Source organism: Paramisgurnus dabryanus, chromosome 18 (assembly GCF_030506205.2).
Source record: "Paramisgurnus dabryanus chromosome 18, PD_genome_1.1, whole genome shotgun sequence".
NCBI classification, from domain to species: Eukaryota; Metazoa; Chordata; class Actinopteri; order Cypriniformes; family Cobitidae; genus Paramisgurnus; species Paramisgurnus dabryanus.
Genome location: NC_133354.1, coordinates 7,519,185 through 7,535,643, shown reverse-complemented (window position 1 = coordinate 7,535,643; position 16,459 = coordinate 7,519,185). Strand labels below are relative to the sequence as shown.

Genomic DNA, 16,459 nt, shown 5'->3' with positions numbered 1-16,459 from the left:
AAAAATGATTTTCAAGAAAAAAATTCTTAGTATTTTTGTCTTGTTTTCAGTACAAATATCTAAAAATGCTTAAATGAAGATGCTTTTTCTTGATGAGCAAAATGACCTAAGAAAATAAGTCTAGTTTTTACACCAAAAATATCACATTTAAGTGATTTTGTGCATAAAACAAGCAAAAAAATCTGCCAAAGGGGTAAGCAAATTTTTCTTGAATTTAGTGTTTAAGAAAAATGTTGAAAATGTTTATCATTATCCTATATCCCATTATCTCTATATTAATATGACCATGCTGGTTTCAATGGTTTATAAGCTCATGTTGTTGTCAGTTTTCAGGGCGATATAATCTAATGGCTGTTTCTTTTAGACTGAAATAAGCCTGTTTTCATTTACATTACAAATGCCTAGTATGTCTATTTTAATGGTCACTGGTGTGGGGCGGATTGTAAAATAGATACAGTGGTTCGGGGCGGGCAAAATATTTCATAAAAACGAGACCTGTGGTTTGGAAAAAAATCCAACCTGTGCATCACTAGTGTGCATTATTTTCTAATAATTCTACGGACCATGGTCAATTACTCTTTACTTTACAGATAAAACTACAATAGTTCTGTTGTCTTTTATTGTCTGATTTTTAAACTTTGAATACAATGTAAAACACGACAAAGCCAAAGAACCGTACAATTAATATTTATTCACAGAAGCACTTCATTCTCACTTTCTTCATGCAATAGCCCCAAAAAACACCCCTTAGTTTAAAGCAATTTGCTCTCTTACTTAAACGTGCAGCTGTTAAATCATTTAAACAAGAGAGAAATCAACTTCAGAGGAAGATAATAGCGGTGGTTTTAAACAACTGTCCTGTGAATAGAGATGCTGTTATAAGAAATAAGCAGGAGAAAACATTCAACACTCTCCCAGGAGAAAGACTTGGGAATGATTTGAACCTCATCCCAATAGCCAGAACGTATAAAACAACAACATAAAGACATTAAGATCTGGTTGTATTTGTTTTCACAACAGCCATAACCTAATCTGATGATAGATGTATTTGTAGTCATTAATGGATATTGATTTCACATTAACTCAATGTTTGTATGTCTTGTGGTTCGTACCTTCACGTGACCTTCTTTGGCCTCGCCGTACTGCACGTGTTTCCTCAGATGGTTACAGATGGCACGGAGGGTGGAGTGGACCTCGACACAGAAGTTACACCTGTAACCCGCCGGAGTCTTATCGACTGTGTTTTCCACCTGTAGGACGAGAAAGATCCTTCAATGTCTTCAGTAGAAGAGATCCTGTTACAACTGTGTGATTCATCCCAGCCCTAGGACTAATATAAATATTATGACATTTTTTTTACATTTATCCATATTTACCTCAAATGAAGTAATGTAGTCACTTTACAAACCACTTCATCTACACTAAACTACTTTCCAGCCCCCTTATATATTTTCACAGTAATTCACAGCGCTGGAAAACAGGAAGGGATTTCTGTGACATCTTCCCACCCGTAACAAATAACAGCCACAGTACGATTCTCACCTTATTCTCAGGTTTGGCGTCCAGTGGCTCCACCGTCTTTATCTTGCTTTGAAGCTGTTTTCTCCGTTCCTGTCTCATGGCTCTTTTCTGGAAATCCTCATTGTGGTTCATCAGATGAACGGCGAGTTCTGGAAGGGCCAAGAATTTGATTTCGCAGTGTGTGCACTGATAGAGCTCCGTCCCATCTTCTGCAGGGCTGGGAATGGTGACAAAGTCCCGCTTGAGTTCTTCGCCATGACCGTCATTGTAATGCGTCACCAGCATCTCTGCCGCATTAAACGAGAGCTTGAAACATTTCATACATTTAAAGGGAAGCCACTCTACGTCACTCTCTGCTTCCACTTCGTCCTTTACCTCGACTACGTTTACATTCTCCGTGGAGGGAGATTTCTCTGGCTCGTCGGCATAGATCACAGTGAAGTAACGGCTTAGTTTGTTGGATGGCTGCTTTTTTGGAAATACTCCAGGGTGGCGTTTGATGTAGTGCGAGACAATGCTCTTCCTGCTGAATGCCTGAAAAGAACACAGCGAACATTTCCTTCTGTCCACTGCCAGCTTCAGTTCCTCGCTCATCGCCGGAGTCTCTGGCTCTGATGCCAAGGGCACCATCACCTTGTTGGGTTTTTCGCTCAATGTTTTGGATGCCGCCAAACAATGCGTGTAGTAAGCATCAATGTCGTGGCGTTTCTGGTAGTGAGCGGCAAGGCCTTTGCGGATGGGGTTGGTGTAGGAGCAGAGGGCGCATTTGAAAACATTGTTCTTACCCTCAGGCTGAGCTCTCACATTGTTGTGTTTGATCCGGTAGTGGCGAGCGATACCCTTTCGCGTTGAGCAGAAGTATTTGCAAAGCTGACATTTGAACACCGTGTGCTGGTCGCTCTTTGCGAGTTCAGAGAGCTTGCTGTCGTAGTCGCAAACCTCAGACGCTTGCGTCACACCACTGTTACTGCATTCTGCAATGGAATCGTCCCTTTCGGACGGTGATTGTGCAGCGTTCGAGTTAAACATGTCTGACGCAGGCTGGTTATGATATTTCTCATAGTGTATCTTTAGTTTCTCTAAAGTGCCGTGTGTATAAGGGCACATCTTGCAGCGATACGCACCATAGCCCTGCCTCTGGGTTTTTGACCTCTCGTCCCCTTCGCTAACTACTTCCCCGACCTGCTCGACATCATCTGCGAAGTCTTCAGCTGTGACTTTGATGGACGGATGCCGTTTCTGGTAGTGCGTGAGAACTCCGTGGATACGAGAATTCACATACGGACAGTGTCTGCACTTGTAAACGGAGCTCGGGTTGATGTCCGCTTCCTGAGCAAAGTCGGCGGCTTTCACCTTCATGCCCGGGTGCTTTTTTCCATAGTGGGTCAGGAGTCCGTGAAGACTGTTGTACTCAGACAAACACACAGTGCACTGGTAAGGGTTGTTGGAGATAGACGAGCTTGCAGACAGAGACAGATTAGGGTGCCGCTCGTGTGTCAGGCGGCCGATTTCAGCTCCGCCCTCCTCCTGCTGGTCACTGCAGAACGAACTAGACATGGAAGAGTGTCCTTTGGCCAGCTGTGGGAGCAGTTTTTCTGAGGCTTGGTTCCCCTTGATAATGTCAATGAGTACAGACTCATCACCTTTGATGGCCCAGGGGTGTACCGCTTGGTAATGGTTAGTAATGTCCCATATGGAACAAGCCTCAAAGGCACAGTCTCTGCACTGGTAATGCTTCGTTTCAGAGTTCCCAGCCTGTCTGCTGGTGGAAGTATCTGGGCCAGCCCACAGCTTGCTGGCCATGTACGCGTAGTCGACGTTATGCTCCGGGTGGCGTCTTTGGTAATGCATGAGCAGGCCGCTGGGTTCGGCATGAGAATATATACACCACTCACAGTGATAACCAGCCTCCAATACACCATCCTGATATGCCCAGTGTAATATAGTCATGGCTGTGGCCTTCACAGTAGGATGATCCTTCTTCAGATGCTTCTTCAGGGCATACACATAAGGAGACGTGTGGGGGCAGTGTCTGCATTTCAAAGATCGCAATGGCTTGGATTTTTCAGCTTCGGTAGCTACGGTCACAGTTGATGCAGAGCTTCCGGCTTGGATCATCTGCGCTCTTTCCCTTTGACTCCGAACCACAGCTGTATGTCTACGGACAAGGTCAGCATTTGCTTTCACATCCCTGTGCTTCTTCTGGTAGTGAATCAAGACCCCCTTGACAGTGCGGTTTCCGTAGTCGCAGTGTTGGCAGAAGAAAAGCATTTCAGATTCCCCTTTGTCAGATTTAGATTTATTTTGGACTTCGGTTCCGTTGTTGTTAAACTGCTTTAGAAACTGTTTAGGGGGTGCGATCTGTAACTCATCCATGAGCTTCATAAGTCCTGGGGTTGGTGGTGCCTGTTTTATGTACTTTGCTGTTACCTTAATCTCTGGATGTCGTTTTTGGTAGTGGACCAGAACACCCACTACAGACCGGTTATTGTAGACACAGTGTTTGCAGTAGTACAAGTCCTCATCCAGAGCTGTAGGGATGGTAACGTTCGAAGACTTTGGTGTGTTAGATGAGCCGTAGGCCGAGTTGCTAGACAGCTGTGCCCTGTCAACAGATATAACATGCATGGTTTTCTGTATGCGGAAGTATGAAGCTTTCTGGTCAGGGTGTTTCTTCTGATAATGGACTAATACTGAGTGCATGTTGGGGTTTGAAAAAGAGCAAATATCACAGTCGTACACCACCGTGTTTCCACCGAGACCTTCTCTAAACGCTTCAGCCTCTAGGTTTGCGTCAGGTGTTTTGCAGATGTTTTTGAGAGCGGGACTTGAAGATGATCTGGACCCAGGCGAGGCGGAGCTGAAACTCTTTGGTCCAGAATTTAAGATTTCTCTCAGTGTTTGGGACTCAGCAGCTCCCTTTTGAGGCTGATCAACCATATAGCTGGAGAAAATCATGGCATTATTGATCTTCACCGAAGGGTGCATTCTTTGATAATGCGGCATCAAGCTCCTTACATTCGGACTGGTGTAGGAACAGAAACGGCACATATATACCAGATCCGGCTGGTTGAAGTTTAAGACATTGCTCGCTTCTGGATGAAGTGTCATATAGTGCTGGTGCAGATCATTAAAGCTGTTATATTCAATGAAGCACTCGAGACACCGGAAGACTGCGCTCTGATCCTCCGGGTCTAGAATATATCTGAAACTGAACTTGATATAAGGGTGCATTCTCTGATAATGTGTGCTGACGCTGCGAGCTGATTTGTTTTGGTACTCACAGTGTTTGCAATAGAACAAGTTCCCAGGTTCCTCTGTGTACTCAATATTGTCTTGATAAATGTCTCTGCCATCTTGACTGCTTTGATCATGGGCATCTTTAGATTCATCATCATCGTCGGAAATAGTGACTTGAACCGGAATGTTTCTTGAGCTGAGCTTGGACTGCAAACTGCGTTTTCTTTTCCCAACGCCACGCTCAGTCTGAAGACCTCCACCACCGTGTCTGACGTTAAGGTGCTGAGGGTTGAACGTGTAACGCTGAACATCTCGAACTTCACAGTCTTCTCTCGTTTCAAAATCTATGTGATTCCCATTTTCCTCAACATCACCATCCATCTCCTCGAGATTAATCACATCCTCATGCTGTTGGCTTTGACTGATCTTGCTCTGGAGATTATTTGCAATTTCATCGATCCTTGTCCTTTTCTTGACAGGAGAAAGATCCAAGGGCAAATCATTGATGGATTTTCTGGCCGTTTTGCCGATGAGGTGCTTTTTGTTTGAAAATCCCAAGATGGATGTTTGAGTTTTTTGAACAAAGCTCGAGGAACTGTGTGACTCCAATTCCAAATCGTGCTGCTCGTTGAATGAGCCGTCTTGTGTTGAACGAGTTGTGACTTGTGTTCCATCACAGTACGAGTGTTTATGTTGCTGGTGGACACGTAATCCTTTTAGCGTCGTAGTAGAGAAGTTGCACAGTGAGCACCGATGAGGACCCTGCTGGTCTTCTGATGTATTGGATTTTTTTCCATTGACTTTAGAGCTGCCGTTCCCTCCATTTACCGGCTCCGAGCGTTCGGTATGACCGTCTGGACTGTAACCGGTCAAGTCCATGGTATCCCATTCAGAGGAGCCAGCGTGACATTTTTTGTGTGTGTCGAGTTTTAGTGGATTGGTACAGAGAAAGGGGCACTCGTCGCATTTATACACAGTAGCTTTACCAGACAAGTGTATGTTTTCTATGTGGCGAGAAATACTACGACGGTGCATGGTTAAGAAAGAGCAAAAAGGGCACTGGAACCTGTTCATGTGTCTTCTGAAGGGAACTCCTTTAGTTTCCAGCAGATCATTATCCTCCTTTGAGAGAAGCAGCTTAGTGGAATCCTCAGCTGGCTCTGTATAACTGGGGTCATCCAAGTCACAGACCTCATCATCTGAACTGCTTCTAGAATCATTCAATGTGCTGGCGTCTAGAGCCACACCAGAGCTAGACATATCTGACATGGTGAAAGTGGATCTCTCGGACAGTATGGAAGATCCTGTGCTGTTGGGTATTTTTGCTGCGAGCGGTGCGTACTGAAAATTTGATATCCCTTTAGTGGCCTTAAGCGATGCGCTGCCAGAGGATCCTTTGATTGATGAGGGATTCGTGGAGGAACCTTCATTGATAGCTAGATCATTCAGTACCAGACTGGAGGTTGGAGTGCTTCTCCTTGACGAGGCGGAATCAGACTTGCTGGAACCAGCGCTTCCATCCTGTATCTTGGGCTGCTGCAATGATGCCATGATCTTCACCATGTTACGGTGTTTCTTCATCATGTGATTAGCTAACGGCTGCCGTTGTGATGTCTGAAAGCCACACCACTCACAATTAAAGCTTCCCTTTGACTGGGGTTTAATCATAGACTCCAACACGTGATGTTCTAGAACATCTCGCTGTGACTCTTCACACCGTTCTTCAGTGGAGGAGGCATCGGAGTCCACATCGGCAACCTTTGCCGCCACAGGCGAACTCGAGAGGCCTGGCAGACCATCTTTGTGATGCACTTTCTGGTGTTTGAGAATTCGTGCTCTGTGTGGGGATTTATAAGTGCAATACTGGCAAGAGAAGATCGTTCCTACACTGCCTTGAGTTGTAACTGTGCTGGTGGACTGCTTGGAAGTATTGAAGGAGCTCTCGTCGCTTAGTGAAACTTCTCCAGTAATACCGTGGACCTTCCTTGTGTGTTCACTGAGAAGAGTGCTGGATCTGAAGTAGCGCACGCAGAACTTGCACTGAAAAAAGGGTTTGCACAAAGGTTTTGATGATTGATTAGGTTTCGTTTGTTTTGAACCAGAGAAGTGCCCAAGGTCTTTGTTCAAGGTATTGAGGCCTGAAACAGAAAACACAGAAATAGGGTTAGGGTTGAAAACATATTATACATAAAGACCGCTAAATACGAATCAAATTTGTCAATTCTAGTTACAAATCACAAATAAACATTAATCCAACAAATTCTGATACCTGTACCCTTTCTCAATGAGCTGTAATGGTCTTCATCGTCCTCTAAGGGGCTGAGGGAGTTCAAGGAGTTTGATCTGGACCTTCGGGGAGACTCGTCTTCCTCTCGCACCTCAGCGGGCTGCAGGAATGCCGTGTGGACGTCCTGTATGTGCACTTTGAGCTCATCATTGGACTCTGCGCGGAAATCACAGCCATCGCACTGTAGCACTTCCATTGCTCACGACTCCCTGGAAAATCAGGGAAACCTGAGACCAAAGACAGACAGAAATACTTAAACAAACTGCAGGGATGCCAAAGTAAACAAACAACAGCACAAGCTTGGAGCGTAAATTATATAGCAATATATATTATAGTGTAAACAATAAATTGCAAAGTACACAAACTCAATCGTTTTAGCAAGTGATCAGTCTGTTCCAGAAACAGTAGCTGAGGAGGGATTACAGGCTGATGTTTTTATTATTCAGGGATAAGGCACAGATGGAGAACACCAGTGGGCCTTGATATTTACATCAGATTGTATCAGACTCTTCTGGAATAAGATTGAGCGAATCCGCTGAGACTAGAGATGTGAAATACAGAGGACTCAGAAATGAGGTGAAAATTCAAAGGATTATGAGATGGGCCATCGCTTAGAGCTTGGTATTATTACATCCTATGACCTAAGAGCACCCGGCAACTGTGCAAGTCAATGAACTGAAATTCAGTCCCTGATCAATACATTTTCATTAAAATGTGAATGGTTGCCATTTTCACTGTATACTGTAGACACACTGTCAGTATACAAACACTGATGTGTTTTTGCATTAACATACTAGAGTGAGTTGAATTAAATCAGTTAAATATTTATTTAAGTCTATAAACTAGTCCAGAAATCATTAACAGTACAGTTTGTTTAACCATTTGATTCAATATAATGAAACTAAATAAGCAAATCTAAATGAGAGAAATCAGTATTTTTATAACCGTGACTTTTTTTACGCGGTTCGTCCACACGGACACGCAGGATCACGTCACTGAAACCGAAATTTTTTGAAAACCCACGCCAATTGCGGTGTTGTCGTGTAGACAGTACAACCGGGTTTTGCCTTGCGACGTCACTTTTGTTAGGCTTCTGATTGGCCAAGGTGGCTTTACGATTTGAGTTATATCACCGCCTGCTGGTGTGGCATGCTCTTGACGTGTGAAAGGGAGGAAAAACCCGTGTCCGTGTGGACTAGGCCTAAGGGAATCAAAAGTTTTCGGCATGCGACTCCCCTTGTGTATGATGCATCCCTTGGTGGACTCCCAAATTTATGACATAAAACATTATAAAACTTACAATTTTAATTAAACATATTAAATCATACAATGTAGTGTTTTCTGAAGTTCAATTACACAGAATTTATGATAAATTAATGTATTTTATTATGTATGTCATTAAACTGAGGCCCCCCTTGGGACCATTTCACGGCCCCCAGTTTGAGAACCACTGGTCTAAGGTTCCTAATGACAAATAAAAAACATTAAAGGTATAGTTCACAGAAAAATTATTATTCTTTACTCAACCTTAAGGTCTCCTATTTCTGCTGAACAAAAATGAAAATATTTAGAATAATGTTTGTAAGCAAGCAGATCTCGGGCACCACAGACTTCCATATTAGGGGAAAAATAATGACAGGTTTCTAACGGCAAATGAGAAACATTACAGCAACACATTTTTATTCAGTGTTTTTATCAAGGAGTCATGCTCATGGGTCAAATCTTCAGTGTTATACGTGCCACACTACACATCAAATGCCTCGAATTTTATAACAAACAAACAAAATAGACCTTCAGTGCCTTCAGGAGTGATGAGGAACCGAGCAGAAACTCAGTAAGCAGTTTTAACAAGGAAACTCAGTCTGTGAGGGCAAACTGAGATGAATCAGTGAAGAGAAAAATCACAAAGTAAAGTCCAGAGGGACGTAACCGTCCTGTAAAATATCTACTAAAAACAAAGAGAAGAATTCATGGTACAGGTATACAGGACTATAAACGGGTTGAAATTCCTGCTAGATGAGTAGATGAGTTCTCTAAGAAAGACATACGAGCTCTTACACCTCCGGCCTGAAAAACAAACAGTGCTTTCATTCGGAGCAGGACCGTCAGCGCGTGTCATTGTCTCTTCAGGTTGAGTTTCAGCTTTGAATAAAGCTCCACCCTGAAGTTACACACTCACACCAAACATCTTCACAACAATATCTGGAGAAAACAAACAAAACAAAGATTTAAAACTCAACAATCACACCTAACAGCTCTTCTGCTGGAGCTCTGAAGCCTTCATCACCGTCTGGACTAATGGAGCGAAATCAGTAAAGCTTTCATGAGATCATGAGACAGTCAGTGAGCTTCACAGATCCTCTGAGCTTCATGGGCAGCCATTTTAAGTGTGTGTGTCTGTGTGTGTGTGTGTGTGTGTGTGTGTGTGTGTGTAAGAGGTGTTCAGCTCGAGCGTAACATGGACTCACAGATCAGATCGTCTCACTGCCACTGGAGAGCAGCTGACAGAAATCCATCTAACAGATGTAGCTTACCCACAATCCACTGCAGGAACAGATCAGCAGAAAGACGGCAATGAAAACCTTCTCACATGCCAGCCAGATCTGAGCTTTTGCAGATTTTCAAACATCTTTTAAAGTTTACCACAATCATTTTATAAAGAGAAAGACTTTGGATAGACTGTCCATTACTACATACATACATTACAAAAGTTTAAAAAGATTTAGCTTTAAAAAGCGCTTGTCAACATCAATACGCAGTGTATCATTAAGACTGACTAGTTAACTAGTTGAGATAGCACACTGACTAATCAGACCTTCAATACAACTATCAGAGTCTACTGATATGTGTGTTTATCATCAAGAGAGAGCTTTCATAACGCTCAGTGTTTCAAAGCAACTTGAGAGAAAATGTTATCTGTAGCTCATTTCAAACAGCATTAAATGAATTCAAATAGCAGACGCTTCTTCTAAAATCATTCAAGCTTCTGGTCTTTCCATAGATTAGAGGAAGTGAGTCTCATGTTCTTTCACTTCATGATGGTGAGCTGGAAGATGAATGTTCAGCATGTGGTTTTGAGGCTGGACACCTTCACACGACACATCTGAATATATATATATTTATCACAAAGGCAATGCAATGATATTTCTGGATGAATTATAGTCCAGCAACACCATGAAAACACCATGTTTTAAGTGAATCTAATGTTTGTATCATCTGATCATGGGTCTGGATGATAAATCTCACATGACGGTAAGACAGCCAACAGTTTCCCAAACTACACTTCCTGAAGTAAAGCATGAGAGTTATTTTAGCTGGAGGAGGGAATGTCGCTCTTAGTCCACACAGAAACGTTACGTAAGCAACTGAAATAACTCTCTGATCTCTGCTTCACATCCATAGTTGTGGCTTAAGATAAAACAAATCAGTGTGGAGTTAAATCCTTTTAAAGACATGATGAATCTACAACATCATAAAGCCAGCAAGTCAATGATTAGGAAGTCTAAAAAACAAAGAGAGACAAACCCAGCATAAAATATATCTGTTTAACCAACCCAGCATAGGTTAAACTACAGCATCAGGTTGGGTTTGTCGGAGGATTAAAGTTATCATCCTGAACAACTACACTGCAAAAAATGACTTTCTTACTTAGTATTTTTCTCTTGTTTTCTGTACAAAGATCTAAACATTCCTCAATCAAGATGAATTTTCTTAATGAGTCATATTTTTAGACAAAAAAAAAAAAACTTAAAATGTAAACTTAAAACAAGCAAACTTTTTCTTCTTAAAAAACTTTTTTTTACCCCATTGGCAGATTTTTTGCTTATTTTAAGCACAAATTCACTTAAATTTAAAATGTTTAGACTTTTTCTTAGGTTATTTTGCTTGAAATGCTAGAAATGCATCTTGATTTTTAGAAGTTTTAAATATTTGTACTGAAAACAAGAGAAAAATACGTAAGAAAGTAAGAAGTAAGAAAGTCATGTTTTTGCAGTAAAGACTTTAATCAGATTTTTAGCAAATATTTAATCTGTAACTTGAACACCTTGACCTTTGGTGTCTGTGATCTTCTCATGAAGACTTTCTTACAGATGAACACTTTATATAATGAGATGCAAGAGAAAATGAAACATTGTTTGAGTTTGTGGTGCATCTGAGGATCTGAAGGAGTGAAGTTTATAGCAGGAGAAACAGTTCCTCAAAAACATCTGATCATGTGTTTAAATGAGGAAGTGTTAGATGATGTTCACCTCTGTCTGTCACAGATCTTTAGTGCAGATAGAGAAACAACAACACGTAGTTATTCTGTTAAGCTTCTCTGTTCTCATCTGACGTTTCTGCTAAACAGCACTCACAACTTCTTAACTTTCCTAAAATCATTTTAAAGAAACTTACAAAAACACTATGCTGAGGTCATTGTTTATGTTAGCGTGCTTCTGAATTTTTGCAAAACAAATGTTTAGCAAAGTGTACAATTATTCTCAATCAAATACCAAACACCAAGTTAAATGAATCTTAAAAATTACAAAACTATGAATGTTATGCACATTTAGTCTAATGAAATCGTGTAACAACAACAACATAACACAAACAAGGGATGCACCGATACTGGTATCGGGTATCGGCCTCGATACCACATTTTCTAAAGTACTCGTTAAAAGTCCCCCGATACCTGGAATCGATACCACGGTCTGAGAAATGTCTATGTTTGAGCGGCGTGTAAGGGGTTAATGCCTCTTGTGTTGTCCAAAGAGGCAGAGTTTACAACAAACTGGAAAACTAGTCCTTTGTTTTTTTGTTAAATTATATGACTAAAGCTGTTACCTGTAAATTTAAATCATGTTTTTTTTATTAAGTACTCGGTATCGGTCTCGGCAAGTACTGAAATGCAAGTACTCGTACTCGTACTCGTATTCCAAAAAAGTGGTATCGGTGCATCCCTAACAAACATTTATCACAACACATTCTCCTGTTAAATGTTTAATAACAATTTACCATATACAGTAAATAGGTAGTGAATAGATTACAGATACAGTAGGGCTGTGATTTTAATCGGATTTTCAATTCTTGATTCAAGCGGTTAAAAAAACAAGATAATCGAAGTAAAACAATTATTGTGCAATTAAAATATAAATTGCATGGTTTTGAACCGATGTGTTTTTAGGCACTTCTGAAAGCATGACTGCTTTGACATGTGTAGTTTATTTCAAGACTTTACTTAATACAAAGATTAGATTAAATAAATTCACGTTTTCAAAGCCATAAAGTAATCAAGTTAAATAATCGTGATTATGATTTCGCCCATAATCAATCAGATCTAAGATACAGTCATGTTTTTGCAGGCTGATCGAGACACAAACTGAAAGCTTCTGGTTTGAAATGTTCTTGTTAGAGAAAAAGCACAGTCAGAATACTGCCTGCAGTCTTTAAATGAATCTCTCTCTCTCTCTCTCTCTTTCTTTTCAAACTCATGGATGTGAGATCTTTTGCAGTGATGTGCTTACAATCTTCTTCTTCAAACCAAATCATGGGCTTTTATGTTTGAGAGCAAATCCCTTCCAGGAAGCATATGGCAGAAGAAATAGGTCATCCATTAACAAAGTGACACGAAGCTTCAGACTCATTCAGCACACGTCTGCGTACCCTAACCTTCTTCATACTTTGGTTGATCCAGTTTAAATGACAACAAAGCCCTGACAGATGCCAAACATCTGCAGCAGTCCATCACATATCTATCATGAACATGAGCTGGGACAGAGAGAAGAAAGTGCACTGCTGGCATCTTTATAAAACATCATGTCAGCACTACAGCCAAAGTCTCTCAAACACAAGAGAAAAACTCAAACTGATCCAGCAGATAGAGACGTGCAGCATCAATGATTCACACACACACACACACACACATGAAGATTTAAGGGTTAAACCAAAGCAGACTGACCCACGAGTTACTGATACACTATCAGTGAAAAATTAACATGAAACAACACATCAGTTTCCTACAAAAACATGGTTTTATATACACCGTTATACGAATCTGATGCAAAACAACATTTATACAAGCAAACACATATTTATTTATAATAATACAAAATATATTTAATTTTAATCTTTTCAAACCTGTTATGTTCACAGGTTTTTTTTCTTCCAGTGCAACGTGAATATAAATGCTTTAAAATATATTTCAAAAATGGCCAAAAAATATATTGGTGAAAATAAATGTTTATAAACATATTTTCGAAAATATATATTTTTGGACTTTTTTATATTTTAAAATATATTTAATATTATATACATATATTTGTGCCGTATAGGATGTGAAAGACATATTTCATAACCAACAACCAGCAAAGATTCAGTTCAAATCTGCAATGATTCAAAGAACCATTAGTGATTCATTGCCAGGGTCGTCATTTGATCTGAAAATCTAATTCAGTCCATCAGATCAAATAAAAGATCTTCACTGTGGAGTTTTGGCATTGTAACATATCTTTTTGAATGATTAAACTGGTTAAGCTAGTAAGGTAACATGAGCTGTGGTGGTAAGGTCAAACAGTGACATGACTCAAGAAGATTGAGAAGAACGCTCAAAACCTCCAGATCCTCTTAAGAAAAGTAAAAACCTTCATTTATAAATCACTGTACATCACTGTATCCTCCTGCTGTGTTCCTGTATAGCATTGTGTTAGCAGCACAAAAGGTCATGGGTTCAAACCCGAAGAACACATACTGATAAAAATGCAGACCTTGCAATGTACTGAAAGTGGCCAAATGCATAAATGTTTCTACAGAATTATCATCAGTTGTTGCGTATTAATAAATGGTAATATCAACACATTTTCATACAGTTTCATTTTGAAGAAATGTCTTGCTGTAGGTAAAATATGAATCAGTAGCAGTGTTTAAAGAGAGTCAGTGATCTTCAGATGATCAGAAATCTGCTCTGTGACTCTGAAGCACGTCCTCGCTCGACTGCTCCTGACTGAATTATCTCCTGAATCAGCGCGACTCCATTTCACTCGCCACACGAGCGCTGCAGCGTCAAGGAAACCGCTGACACCATGACGGTCATCCTCCATTTTGTGCTCCTCAAGACAACACTGCACTGCAGGTACACAAACAGACACCTGATCTCCATAACAAAACTGTTCTCATACAGGACTGATGAAGACATGAAGATGACGGTGAATATTATTTACAAGTCCATTAGGTCCACAGTACTAAGAAGGAGAAGAGGTCATATTTACCTCTTTCACAAAATAACTTCAACCATTCTGTAAAAGACAAAGCACTTTCACAAATCTATGATGAAGACCTCTCTGATAAACTGTCAACATCTCTTCAACAATCCAGCAAATAAATCTCAGCTTTGCATTCATAAAAAAAGACGAACAAATGTGATTTTTCATTTATAACTGTGGGCCTCTGGCATGAGAATGATGATGGATGAAGCTCAGGACTTGGATACAGGAACACAGAAGTACTAGTTCACACATGTGAACGATGTAGAGTTATCTTCTGTTAAACCAGAAACTGTATGGTTCTTTTCTCAGTCTTCAGTTTCCTCTTTCAGCTCAACTGCTGTCATGATGGAGCAACAACAACAAACTGTCACAGCAAACACACAACGCTTCTGAAATTCAACTAAAAATACACCAACAAACTCAAGAGCGATTACACTTACTGTGCTGTAAATATAAACAAACTGATGAATGAGGAATAAAATAACACATGAGGAGAAAAGACAGAAACCAGGAAGAGTTTTCCCTCAGGAAACTTTCAGTCCCAGATCTGCGGCTCTCTTCAGAGTTGGGCCTGATCTAAAATTTCCAAAGCTAATGCGTCTAATCATTAAACTGAATAACACATCAAAAACATTAAAAAATTTGACCAAAGACAAAGAGATTCTCCTCTGTTTAGATACAAAAGATCCTAATGAAAGAAAGTATCTCCAATAAACTGAAAACAACAACAGAGAAGATGTTTGAAAGACATAAATCGCTCTCTTAAAGGTCACGTTCTTCCTGATCCCATTTTTTAAACCCTAGTTAGTGTGTAATGTTGCTGTAATAGTATAAATAATAGCTGTAAAGTGATGAAGCTCAAAGTTCACTGCCAGGCGATATATTTTCTTAAATAGAATTCCACTTTAAAAGCCTACAGCGAAACGGCCGGTTTGGACTACAGTCCTCTATTTTCTGCTTTAATGACGTCAGTAAAAGGTTTTTTTGACTAAACTCCGCCCACATGAATACGTCAGTCACCAGCTTTGGCTCAAACGGCTCTGCTGAGCTAAGCTGCTATCGAATCACAGCACACTAAACTAATTACACAATCAGAACTTCTTACGTATTTCTGAAGGAGGGACTTCACATAACAAGGAAGACATCAGCCTGTTTGGAGGACAGTGAAAACAGCACTATACAGATAAGTAAATTGTGTGAAAAATACCATGGTTTTTTACACGTGAAACATGAACACATGTTATAATGCAAACTATAAACACAATCAAAGCTTTAAAATCACAGAAAGAATGGGAGCTTTAACACTTTAAAAGCATTCAGTCATATAATCTACAGACACAGTAAATGATTGAACGCTTCATCATACAGACAACACAACCAACATACTGTAAGTATCAACAACATGAAGATTCGCATTTACCATCAAATCTCTGACCTGTCATCTCGAACTCCTTCAGATCTTAAGTTTGTTAAAAAGACCATTCATGAGAAAATCTCCAAAACAACAACAGCATTTCATGGAGATACTAGTGTCCTGAGTTAATGTACTGCTGTTTTTTATTTGAAACATTTACAGGTAAAATATTTATATAGAAGGCCATTAATAGTGAATGTTAAAGGTGCCATTTATCAAACTTTAGTTGGTGTGTAATGCATAAATAATGCCTGCAAGATTATAAATCTCAAAGTTAAATGCCAAGCGATATATTTTCTTTAACAGAATTCACTTTAAGGACTACAGAAATCAGCCAGTTTGGACTACAGCCCTCTACTTCCTGGATATATGATGAAAATATTCCTCTGCCTACATGAATATGCAAAAAAGGGGGCGTGACCTTGTTGCGTTTCCACAGAAAAGAGGAAGAGTTGCATTAGTAGAATGTTTTTGTTGCCATGTTATTGAGACGCTGTTATTTTAATTCCCAGAGTCAAATCCCTTTGTTTGGCCTTTGCTGAGGACAGTTTCCTCAATCTGGCGTGACCTTTCCAGAAAACGTGCACTAGCTGCTGTCGAATCACAACACACAGGACCAGCTACACAATCAAGAAGGAGGGACTTCACAGATCAACATCAGACCATTTTTAGGACAGTGAAAACAGCGGTACAACATGAATGCATGTTATATTGTGCACCGCAAACACAATCACAGCTTGGATAACACAGGAAAGG

General features: G+C 40.3%; 1 protein-coding gene across 4 annotated transcripts in view; it reads right to left on the bottom strand.

The window, feature by feature from the left end:
- The window catches only part of znf462 (zinc finger protein 462), a 37,427-nt gene that overhangs the window by 11,662 nt on the left and 9,306 nt on the right, over positions 1-16,459 (bottom strand). For 3 of the 4 annotated variants that reach the window (XM_065243597.2, XM_065243594.2, XM_065243595.2), the window contains exons 2-4: positions 7,031-7,275; positions 1,543-6,899; positions 1,113-1,250 (exon numbers count right to left, since the gene is read on the bottom strand). In XM_065243597.2, coding sequence (XP_065099669.1) covers positions 1,113-1,250; positions 1,543-6,899; positions 7,031-7,244 — 5,709 coding nt within the window. In that variant the 5' untranslated portion in view covers positions 7,245-7,275. The remainder of the gene's footprint in view (positions 1-1,112; positions 1,251-1,542; positions 6,900-7,030; positions 7,276-16,459) is intronic. The other variant, XM_065243596.2, reaches the window with a different exon arrangement.